Consider the following 12,469-nt stretch of genomic DNA (forward strand, 5'->3'; position numbering starts at 1 on the left):
CCCAAATGAATGAATGAATGAGATCCTGCTGGTGAAAGCAGAGGTTACATGTGGGGAAAAGCAGAGAAAGAGGCAGTGAGCAGGTGAGCCAGGGAATAGGAGGGAGGGCCTCCAGTGCCATGCGGGCTTCACCCGGGTTTCCCGTGGCACTGCCCACTCCTGTCAAGACATGCTTCCCCACTCCTAGTTCCTCAGCCCTGGCTGTGCCCCACTACCTGCTTCACTTAGCAGCTGCTGGTACCTTCCTGGGGATTCTTGTCATGCTGACCTATCCCCAAAGCAGCAACAGTGGGGTCTGCTAATCAATGTGGGCAAATGTTCCCCTTTCCCCAGAAGCAACTCAATAAACTCAACAAATTATCAGAGCTCTTTCCTGCTCAGCTAATTATTAGCTCTAGGGAACCCACACAAACCACATCAGGTAAATGTTTTTCCTCCAGATGCACAGCTCTCTGGAGGACATATATCTGGGGCTGGGAGTGCTGAGGGACAGGGAGCCTGGCTGTGTTTGTTGTCGGGATGAGGGCTTCCTCACCACCATGCTGGGCCTTGTGCATTGGGTAGTGGCATATTGTGAAGGTCTAGGGGGTGGCTTGGTGTGTCAGTTTCCTTCCATTGCTAGCTCAGCTGCTCAGCCGGCAGAGCTGATGGGTAAGGTGTTTCCTGCCTCTATGGAGAGGATCTTCCCATCGTGCCGAAGTGACAGAACAGGGTTGGGTCTGAAGATCAGAATTGGTGCTGATGCCAAGCTCTGGGTGGGGAGACTTGATCCCCGGCAGCTTTTCTGAGTTGCCCACTCCATCCTTTACTGTCTCCAGGTCTAAATCAGGCAGTTCTACTTTCTTATGAGGACTAGAAGCCTTTGAAGAGCAGTCTCCTTCCCTCAACCCACAGCTCCTGAAAGGGGCAGCCATGTACATCATGTGACTCATAGGCTACAGGTGATTGGATCCTGGTGGTCATGTGTCTCACACTAAGCCAATCAGCTGATGGAACTTCTATCAGGAAGGTAGGTCCCTATGGCCCCCATTTGAGGTTTGGATGGAGAGAAGGGCTGCCTACTCACTTTAATGAGGAAAAGATTCCACAGGCGTGGCTTTCCCAGGGGAGATTTGGGAAACGGTGTCCTAGCATCATTTCTTCCATGTCTGTTGCTGCCTCCCCAACTTGCCCTTATTACTCTTATATGATGTCCTGAACCTTGTACATTTATCCTCCAGGTCCTGAGCCAGTCTGACTGGACAGAATCTAAGAGCAGTCTCCACTCTGACCAGCTGCTAAGCCTTTAGCTGGCTGTCCCCTGTCCCCAGCCCAAGTCTCTATTACACATTAGATCTGAGATCCGGGATGGCAGCGCTGAGGACTGGCAGCCTCCATGCTCTAGGATGTTAAAGCCTATCCCCGTCAGGCTTGGCCCAGAAACAGGGTGCAGCCCTCAAGAGTGTGGTGACTACAGCACATTCACACTCAACTCTACTCAACCCTCTTCTTCCTGGCTCGAGTCTCTAAGTGAAGATGACACCTATCTGGCGCATCACCTGTGTTGTTCCCCACAGAGGCAATAGGTTTAAAAAGGTTAAGGGTTAAGGGCCAGGCCTTCGAAACCAGACAGCGCTATATTTGAATCTGGGTTCCACTGTTTCCTAGTGTGAACATAGGCATGTGACATAACTTCTCTGAGCCTCAGTTTCCTCATCTGTGCAATGGGATTCCTCTGAGCAGCAGTGCTCATGTGTGTAATGTGACCAAGTCTGTGCCTAGCATACAGTAGGTGCCTCACAAACGTGAGCTATCTTCCCCCTGCCTTGCTGGGGTTTGAGAAGAGGGGGTGAGATCTTACCAGGGCCTTGAACCCTTCCCTTCAGAGCAGACCGCAGAGCAGCCTGGCTTAGTTTTCTCCAGGGAAACGAGGCACCTGCATCTACTCTGGTGACAGAGCAATGCAGGGGTAGAAGGACAGAGCACTCTGTTGTACCCAGACCAGCCAGTACACCTGGCCATCACCTTCCCTCTTTCTCTGGGGAACCCCAGCCTGGCCTCCACTGGCCCCTGCTTCCTCAGCCTTGCCCACTTTCCACCTGTCACTGGCAGACATGACTTGGAGAAGGAACTTGCTTCCTGCCATAGAGGGTGGCACCGCTTGCCTTGTAGAAGCCTCCACTGCTTGTAATTAGTACTATTTCTCACCCAGAGGGACTGCTGTAAATGGCTTCTTGAGGAGCTGTCCACATCAGTGTGTACCTGCCACTCAACTGCCACTCTGAGTTTGAGCATCATGCATGTTCCTCCCCCTGTCAGGAGGCAGCTAGTGGGCCCTGCCAGAGATCAGCAGCTCTGATGCCCAGAAGAATGAGTGAGCTGCCCAACAGCTGGAGAATGGGTGGGCTAAACATCTCAAAAACACCAAGGCTAGCGAGCAAGTGGTCCTAGAGTCCCATAGAGCTGAGTTCTAATCCTGCCTTCATCATCTGCTGGCCATGTGACCTTGGAGAGGTGGTTTCACTTCTCTGAGCCCCTCTTTCCCCAGTTTATATCTCATAGTGTGATTGTGAGTGATGCTTACAAAGTTCCCTCTAAGGCCTCAAGACACGACATCTACAACTTTTGGCCCTGCCATATCTCTGTACAGCAAGGTAGACTCATAGGCAAAGGGAATAAGATTTACTGAATAGAAAGCAATTTGGGGTGGAGACTTCGCACATGGGCCCTAGAAGGAGACTGCCTGGATTCAAGTATCATCAGCTCTAAACATACTGCCTCACTTTGGGCAAGTAACTGACCTGCCTTGGGCCTCGTTTCCCTATCTATATAGTAAGAATAATAACAGCACCCACTTCATTGATCTGTTAAAAGGTTTAAGTGAGGTGATGCATATAAAAGGTGCCTGGCACATAGCATGTGCCCAAAAAGCATCAAAAATAGGGGAGAGGAGAATTTCTCTCTTCTTGTATTGCTTGCTGCCATCCATCTAGATTAATGCCTTATACTTTGGCTTTCAGATGGGAGAAATCCAGATCACATCTACCTACAGAAGAAATGATTGGCTGCTATGGATTGTAGCTAAACCATAGGAAGAGTGGAGTTGTAGCTGGCCTCAGGGATTGCCAGAACCAGGAACTCAGATGCTACAAAGCCTCTCTCTCTGTGCCCCATCTATGTTGTGGTCTGCCCGCTGGCATCATTCTTTCTATTGCAAATGGCAGCTGCTTGAGGCTGGGGCCATGACCACCCTTAGTAGCTCTGTGATTCACTCTCTCACCTTCACCACTAGAGAGAAGATGATGATCTCTCCCCATGATTCTAATTAGAAAAAGCCCATCAGAGGCCTCTGATTAGTTTAGCTGGGGAATGTGCCCATTCCTGGGGCCAAGGAGGTGGCCCCCACTAGAACCCCATGACTAGTTTGGGGACAATTCTCCAAAAAGAAGGAATGTGCTCAAAAGAAGGGAGGAGCACTAGGCAGACAAAACAAAAGACGTCTACTGTGGATGAAGGAGAAGTAGGTGGACTGAATGATCAGGGTCACTCTCCTATTCTGTGGTATAAAGGAGTAGGTTTTTAAAGACCTGTGAGGAGTGTCCATAGATCACGGTGTGAGGTATCAACCCAGAGTTGGTCTTGTTCTAGATCTGTCCCGTATCCTTTCATAGGTAGCCAGGCATCCCCCCACCATGCTGATCCCATTCTGTGTCTAATCATCTGACCACTGCCTGCCCACCTGTCCACTAGTCCATTGGTCTGGGTGCTGACACCTCACCTGGCTTTGGCAAGCCTCTGCCCTTGGGAGGAGATGCAGGCTCCGTGCTTATCTTCAGATGCTGGTGAAGTTCTATAGGTCATCCAGGTCAGTTGACCTCCTGGACTTGGAATATCCCATAACCTAGAGATAAGTTGACTAGATCTATCCAGAATGAGGATCAACCCAGATTAGAAACGATTCACCTGAATCTTTTTAAACGTTGAGATTTAGACAACCTTTTCTCCTTTCTTCTTCACTCCTCCTGAAATTCTTGGCCTTGTTCCTTCCCGGTTGCTTCCTTACCCTAGCCCCAACCAAGGGAGATCCTAGACTACCCACAGAGGCTAAACATATGAGCCAAAGGGTCAAACAAGCTTGAGTTCGAAGCCTGGCTCTGCCACTTATTGCTCTGTGGCCTTGGATAAATTAATCTCTCTTTTCATGCTTCCAGGCTTCCAGAGATGATGTACCCAAAGTGTGATCATCATATTTATTAAAATATTGTGCTCACATCTGATTAACAGCTCCTGGCAAGAGGTCAGTGCCAAAAGAGTCTTGGACTGACTGCTTATGGCCTGGCCTCCCTATCTGGCTTCTTACTATGTAGCGATCCAGGTGAATTCAGATGATTCTTTGGACTGCCACCCTCCTTCCTGAGACACATCCATCTCTCAAACACTGTTCATCACTGGCCATCAAAGCAGCAGCCACACTACTCCAGCAACTCAACAGCTATTTATTGAGATGGGTGTGTGAGTACATGAGTGAGTGAATGAACTGAAAGAACATAAGAGTGAATTAATTGGTAAGTGAATGAGTGAATTAGTGACTTAATGAGTCAGCAAGTGAGTGAAGAAGAGTGTGCAGGATTGAATATATCATGTTCTCCTCCCTCAACAAATCGAATATGCGGTGGTGTAAAACTTTCAGCTTAAAATGTGTCTTCTGTATTAACACAAGCAGGGGTTAAGAATGGCAGAGGAAAAGTTACAGACAAGAAGCTGGAGGAGAAAGACACTGTGCTAGTTTCCTATTGCTGCCTTAACAAATAACGGCACATTTAGGGGCTTAAAGAACACAAATGTATTGTGTTATAATTCTGGAGGTCAGAAGTCCAAAATGGGTTTCAGCAGGCCAAGATCAAGGTGTGGGGAGGGCTGAGCCCCTCTGGTGGCACCAGGGGAGAATCCTTTTGCTTGCCTTTTCCAGCTGCTAGTAGCCACCTGCATTTCTTGGCTTGTGGCCTCTTGCCCTTGTCTTCAATACCAGCAGTGTAGCATCTTCAAATCTCTCTCCACCTCTGATCCTCTGCTTCTCTCATCACATCTCCTCTGACTGTGACTCTCCTGCCTTCCTCTTACAAAGGCCATGTGATTCTATCAGGCTCACCTGGATAATCCAGGATCATCTCCCTATCTCTAAATCCTTAGAGTAATCTTAGCTACAAAGTCCCTTTTGCCAAGTAAGGAACAAATTCACAGGTTTCAGGGCTTAGGACGCCGGCATCTTTGGAGAGGCATTCTTCTGCCACTTGCAGATGTCTTGCTCAGAGGGTCAATGCAACCAGTGAGTCCCACTCCACAGAGGAAGGAGCAGGAGGGGGATGAAGGAAGCTTCAAAGCATTTGACAAACACATGCCTATGTCAGGTATTTTTGTGTTGTTGCTGCGGCCTGAGTACGGAGGGTTTTGAAAAGCTTACGTGATTCCATCATGCTCCAATATTTGAGAGATACTTTGACAGAGATATGCTAAGACCATATGCTGATGTAATTGAGGGTAAAATCTGGCCCTGTGATTCCTGGAGGTGATGGATCAAGAGCAGGGTGTCTTTACCCTGGGTGCACATTGCTATTAACTGGGAAGACGTTTTTTCAAAAAATGTTATTTTGAAATAAGAAAAGAGTGCAAAGATGGTACAGAAATGTCCTGTATACCCTTCACCCAGATTCCCTAATGTTGGCATCTTACATAACCCTGGGACATGTGTAAAAACTAAGAAATCAGCAATGGTACAGTACTATTAACTAAATGAAACATTTTATTCAGATCTTCCCAGATTTCCACCAGTGCCCCACTTTTTTTTCTGTCCCAGGATTCAGTCTAGCATCTCTCATTGCACTTGTCCTGTCTTCTTGGTTTCTTCCAATTTGCATTAGTTTCTTAGTCTTGCCTTGGTTTTTTTAAGATCTTGACATTATTGAAGGGTACTGATCAGGTGTTTGGTAGAATGTTCTTTATTTCAGTTTGTCTAATGGTTTTTCATAGACCTTGGCTATGGATTTTTGGGAAGAATATCATGGGGGTGAGATGCTCTTATTATGGCATCACAGAAGGGGGTTCTGTGATCTCAGCATGACCCGTTACTGATGATGCTTACTTTGATCACTTGGTTAAAGTGGTGTCTGCCAGATTTCCCCACTGTAAAGTTACTGTTTGTCTATTTCCATGTTCTATTCATTAGGAGTGGGTGGCTAAGTCCAGCCCACACTGTAGGAGATGGGGAGTGCCAGCTGTTTTTATTTCTATCATTTCAATTTGTTTCATCCTCATGGCTTTATTATCATCTCACTACTTCTCAGAGATATGGTTGTAATGAGCCTAGACTTGCCCAAAGTTACTCAGCTATAAATGGTAAAGCTAGAATTTGAACTTATATCTGTCTGGCTTCAAAGGCCATGTTCTTTCCACTTCATGTTATTGTCACCAAGTAAAGAGGATCTCACAGTCTCCAAGGTGGAAGCTCCCTCTCAGCTTGTCTGGATGGTGTTTTTCAAATCCATCCTTGGAGTGTGACCCATCAGTGGGTCATGAGGTCAGTCTGTGGGTGGCATTTTAAATAACAACATAAAGTAGAAGTGACTAGAACAGAGTAGAAAATAAGAGTACGTCATACAAGTAGAACATTTTTATCTCTATCTTCTCTGTGCTTTGCTACCTTTATCCTTGTATGGAGATAAAAATAGCCCTCCCATAGGCTTGTTATGAGGATTGAATAGAATGATACACATAAAGTGCTTAGAAGAGAGGCTGGCTCATATTAAGTATTATATAAATATTAAGTATGTATGTATGTAAATGAGTCATTATGTAAAATGTATTTCTTATTGCAGACTGCAAACAAGATGTTTGAAAATACTGAACTCACATCTGTGGATGACGAGTTGGCAGATTTATGACCCCCAGCTTGCAGCCTATTTTTTTAAAATAAGGTTTTATTGGAACACAGCCACACTCATTGGTTTAGGTATTTTCTATGGTTACTTTCGGGGTATAGTGGCAGAGCTGGGTACTTGCAACAGAAACCCTGTGGTTCACCAAGCCTTATCATATTTACTATCTGGCCCTCTAGACCAATGCTCCTGCCTGGAGGTCATCTCATAATCTAGGGAATATTGGACACCTCTTCCTGGGCATGTGGTCTGGTCATGCCACTGTCCTTGCAGGCATGCTTGCTCTGCAGACCACTCCAGGCTCTGTGACTGCCGGGCACTTGGATCTCCAGAAGCTCATTACTCTTCTCTATTAAACTGATGCCTACATGGTGAAAGGCTAAAAACATGGTACTTTGGTTAGGGTCCCAGCAGGAAACAGATGGCCACTCAAAATTAAAATAATTGGTGAGGGCAGAGTGTGGGAAAGTAGCAGAGACCTCAAAGGCTCATAAAAGTTGAGCTTTTACTACCCTAGGCATAAGGAGATAAAGAGTGGGGGCAATGCCTGTACTGGAAGGAGAGAGTCACTTAGAGAGAACATCTTATGAGGACCAGTGACCTTTAGTCCAGGGACACAGAACCAGCTACAGGTGACGCTGGGGTGGGGATCCAGGAGAATAAATGCCTTGACCTAATTTTCCTCCATCTCTGATCTCCTATGGGGGACCTCATTGACCAAAGTGAGATGGAAACCAGAGGGTATGGGATCCATTGATGTGGCTCATACAGACCAGCTTCCCAGGCCAGAGAAGGCTGAAAAGAGAAGGTTGGAGAAGGCTGGAAAGGGGATCTGGAATGGCAAATCTTAGATACCCAGCACACAGCATTGATTTAGGAAGCCAGATTTATTTACCTTTCCTAAGCTCCCCTAAACAAGGACTTTAGGGGAGATTGACATAGCTTTTCCCTTTTACTGCTTTTTCTTCTTAAATCTGTTAGCTTCCCGATAGCTATTGTGGGTTAATCTTCCTGGATCTTATCATCATGAGAGGGATGGAAGGTTATGAACAGAGACACAGATAAGCTACTGTGTGTGTGTGTGTGTGTGTGTATGTCTGAGCCTAAGCAGAGTCTGATTAATATGTGGACTTTCATTAAAGTTCTTCCTCATGTCCCATCTTTTGATCTCAGAAAGGAGCTGTGTCCCATTCTTCTATGCAGTCCTGCTCATGTCCAGCAAATGTGTGAGTCAACCTCCGGCCCCTTGGGAGAAAGAGCCAGGGGAAAAAAGACTACCTGGGCTGAGAAGTGTCCCCAAAGTAATCTGTTCCTTTGCCAGACCCCCTGCTAGTCCAGACTTCCTTGATTGGCATTTGATATCTTATAGGCCCCCAAATCCTGCCACACAACTACAGCTTGTCCCCTGGAGGGGCTTTCCTGGCCAGTCCAGAATGCTCAATTTATGAAAGATCATAAGCTCACACAGGGGAAGGGGCTGGCTTGGGCCACCACCTTGCAGCAGAGCTGGGGCAAGAATTCAGGATTGGAGACTCTTACTAGTTTCCATCTTTCTTTTACAGAAGATGAATGTTGAAGTCTTGGAACCCTGGGAATAAACCCGGAAAAATTCAAAATATGGTCGTCTTAGGCAAGTTTCCTTGTCCGGTTCAGCTGCTGAGACCACGCATCTGGACCCTCAGTGCCCTGGCAGCAGCTCTGTGCAGGCAGGATGAAGTACAGGCTTAGGTCAAGCAATCAGCAGTCAAAATCCACACTCCCACCCGTGAGTGGCTGTTCAACCTTGAACATGTTACTTTTTATGTTAATGAAACCCGGTTTTCTAGTCCTATAAATTTGGGGCTATCATCAACCATTAAGTTATATTAAACCCAACACTACACAGGCAAGTACCTAGCAGTGTCCAAAGGCCCAAAAAATGACACTTTTTCATCTTTTCTCTTCCCTCCAATTGAAAGACTAGTGGAATATCCACAACTACTTTGACCAAAAGCCAGAAGCCAGCCAGTTTGAGTGTAGCTGTTACAGCTTTGCGTTCTAAACCTAAGAAATGGGGACCCCTCACGCGAGAGTGGGGAGACTTCTGGATGTGCTACAAATTCCATCTCATTTTCATAGACTCAAGTGTTAATTAATAAAATCTCAAGGTTCTCCTCCCTCTTTCCCCTCACATTTCTTCAGAGAAACGAAGAGTTCAAATTCACAGCCCAAGCACTCAGGTTTTAAATTAGACAACTTTGTCCTGACAGGAACCAAGTCACAGCTGTCATACCTGATTACTTTTAGAGTTACTACTAAACCCTTTGTATGGCATGAGCTGCCACTGTTCAAGGCAAACAGAAAGACTTCACATTTTATCATGACAGCCCTGGAGCTATCCACCTCCCTATGTTCATTATTCTCAGCCTGTCTTTGGAAGGGATGAGGCGGCATCCTGACAATCGTATAGTGAGGAAAGCAGACCCCATGGCCTGTCACTACAGCCTAGGGATTTTAAGCCCCCAACGTGCAGCAAAACCCACTGCCTCTAGAAAGCCAAGGAAAATTATTTCTGGGGGACATAGCTGCCTCATAGCCTTCTATGAATGAACCATCATCTTTCATGAGAGGCAACCATTGACCCTCAAGTAACCAACCAATAAGAACACCCGTACACAAATGCCCACAGGTGTTGGCTGGGATTGGCTGGCTTGTGGACGATGTCACAGTTTCCCTCCTCTGACTCAACAATGCCATCACCACTGAAAAGGCTGAGCCCTGACTGCAGCTCTTGCAGACAGAAAAATTCACCGCAAGCAGAGCACCTTCTAGATTGCTCCTGGAGTGTGGGGACAACAGTCTCTCCTGTTCAAGTTACTGAATCCAGAAAAAAGATGAACTTATGAACATGGGAAAAGAAATCCAGCTAAAGCCTAAGGCAAACGTCTCTTCTTACATCCACTTTTTGCTGAATTACAGAAACAAATTCAAGGAGCAGCAGCCGAATACCTACGTTGGCTTTAAAGAGTTCTCTAGAAAGTGTTCGGAAAAATGGAGATCCATCTCAAAGCATGAAAAGGCCAAATATGAAGCCCTGGCCAAACTCGACAAAGCCCGATACCAGGAAGAAATGATGAATTACGTTGGCAAGAGGAAGAAACGGAGAAAGCGGGATCCCCAGGCACCCAGACGGCCTCCATCATCCTTCCTACTCTTCTGCCAAGACCACTATGCTCAGCTGAAGAGGGAGAACCCGAGCTGGTCGGTGGTGCAGGTGGCCAAGGCCACAGGGAAGATGTGGTCAGCAACGACAGACCTGGAGAAGCACCCTTATGAGCAGAGAGCGGCTCTCCTGAGAGCTAAGTACTTCGAGGAACTTGAACTCTACCGTAAACAATGTAAACAATGTAATGCCAGGAAGAAGTACCGAATGTCAGCTAGAAACGGGTGCAGAGGGAAAAGAGTCAGGCAGAGCTGATGGATCCAGTTTGAAAAAATAAAATGCCATTCAATCATATTTCCTGTTCCTGGTCTCACGTGTAGCATTAGAGTAGCTGTGACTGATGCTTTGTGGAGGAGGGAGTGGCTTGGTAGAGAGAGATTGGGGCAGGGAAACTGATCCTGAGGAGAGGAAGGGAGAGAAGGGGAAGGGAGAGGAGAAGGGAAAGAAGGGGAAGGGAGGAGAAGGGAAGGGAGGGGAAGGGAGGGAGAAGGAGTGGGATGGAGGGAGAGAAGGGAGAGGAGGGGGAGGGAGAGGATGGGGAGAGGAGGGGGAGGGAGAGGATGGGGAGAGAGAAGGAGAAGAGGGGAAGGAGAGGGAGGGGAGAGGAGGGGGAGGGAAGAGAAAGGAGGGGAATGGAGGGGAGGGAAAGGGAGGGAAGGGCTAGCTTTGAGAGAAGTGTCAGCAGTAAACAAAAGGTGTGACTGGGAAGACTGCCAGGGCTAGAAGGCCTAGAGTTCAAGCTCCCACTTCAGGCCCCAGGAGAAACATATGATATCTGAGTTGAGATAGGCCTGAGGGGACCCAGGATTTCCAGCAACACTTAGATATGCTCAGTGGGGCCAGGGTGAGCCCCAGGGGTGTTCCTTAATCAGGAGGAGGCAAGGGGCAGATTTTACAAAAAAAAAAAAAAAGCAAAAAAAAAGCAGGGGGCTGGGGACCAGAGCAGTTGTTTTTCAGTGGATAGAGGTATAATATGTGGCATCCACTCCTCTTCCTCTTGTTCACAACACCCTGACTCCCTTTTGTGACCAAGGCTGATCAGAGGGCAGGATCGCCTTGGCCACAGTCATCGGCTCAGTGGTGGGCATGTGACCCAAGTTGGTCCTATCAGGGTGGATCTCTGGGCCTGTGTAAGGAGTCCTGGGGGACACTGCAGTCCAGGGAATGTGGACAGCCATTTGCCATCTCATAGGGCCCAAGAAGGAGGCCGAGATGGTAGAATCCCTGTGGCATCTGAATAGTCTCCGAAACTTTTCATTGAAGATGAAAAACACATTGCATTTTTTCCCTGAGATGGTTTGACTTAGGTTTTTTGTCTACTTGACTATAATTTGACACAAATGGGATTGCGCTGTAAGTGTCTGTCTGGTAACTAGATTTTTCAGGCAAGAATATACTGTGGGCAACATTCCATACCAATCAATAAAGACTGAAATGGAATATTTTGAAATGGTTCTTCTGGCTTCTTGACATCAAAAATACTGGGCCAAAATGCAAAGCTGCTTTTTTTGTCACCAGTTTATACATGCAACAGACCTCCCTAACTCCACCTCTAAGGACCCCTATTCCATGATAGAGGGACCTACACTTTCTATTCTACTGTGCTGAAAAGTAAAAATACATATTTTTGAACAGTCTTTTAGAACTGCATGAGCCTTTAGGGGATGAGAGGTAATACAGTGATTTAGAAATTCAGGGTCTGGAAGCAAACAGGTCATTTGCGGAGGATTTTCATGTGCCAGGCCCTGTGCTGGGTATGGAGAGGCACATTACACACTACTGTTAAGTTCCCACCCTATACAAACTTTCCTTCTGACAAGAGAGATGGACTTGGGCGTAAATTGCAGCACTGCAAAGCAAGATGATGAAAGTGAATATGGAAAGTAATAGGGGAGGGACTGGGGACCACCCACCAAGCCTATGCTGCAGTCTTCATGAAGGAAGCAGCCTTATTCCACTTGACAACTTTGTAGGCATGCTGGCAAAATTCCCATTCCCCATTCCCCACAGCTGCTATTCCAACTTGGCTCTGCTTCCCTTCTAGCCCAACCTCCACCCTCTCAGGAGACGCCCTCATTTTCTGCTTCATTGAGAAAATAGAGATCCTCAGATATAAATGCTCTCAGCTTCCTTCATTCTGGAAATGTAATCCATACCCATCCTTTCCTCTTGGTCTCACCCCTCACGGAGAGCTAACCCCCTCCTGCTCTTGCTGCCCCCTCCCCGCCTCCCTGAGGCCCTTGCTCCTTACTGTAAGGGTGCTGGCCCTCCAGCGTGTACACTCATACAAGTTCACTTGATGCTATGATATGGTGGTCCCCATCTTAATGTTGGCAGGACTTAGGGCAAGTTCTCA

At 47.0% G+C, this 12,469-nt stretch overlaps 2 protein-coding genes across 2 annotated transcripts in view; one reads left to right on the forward strand and one right to left on the reverse strand.

The window, feature by feature from the left end:
• CSMD2 (CUB and Sushi multiple domains 2) overlaps positions 1-12,469 on the reverse strand; it is a 654,766-nt gene that overhangs the window by 321,151 nt on the left and 321,146 nt on the right. The window lies entirely within an intron of this gene.
• Positions 6,135-10,402, forward strand: HMGB4 (high mobility group box 4). The gene is made up of 2 exons (XM_010385173.2): positions 6,135-6,553; positions 8,474-10,402. The coding sequence occupies exon 2, from the start codon at positions 9,793-9,795 to the stop codon at positions 10,366-10,368; it is 576 nt and encodes a 191-aa protein (XP_010383475.1). The 5' UTR covers positions 6,135-6,553; positions 8,474-9,792; the 3' UTR covers positions 10,369-10,402.

This window comes from Rhinopithecus roxellana, chromosome 12 (genome assembly GCF_007565055.1).
Source record: "Rhinopithecus roxellana isolate Shanxi Qingling chromosome 12, ASM756505v1, whole genome shotgun sequence".
Lineage (NCBI taxonomy): Eukaryota > Metazoa > Chordata > Mammalia > Primates > Cercopithecidae > Rhinopithecus > Rhinopithecus roxellana.

Bases quoted from the DNA above. Each gene is read 5' to 3' on its own strand.
- HMGB4 (XM_010385173.2), top strand. From the start codon at position 9,793: ATGAACATGGGAAAAGAAATCCAGCTAAAGCCTAAGGCAAACGTCTCT.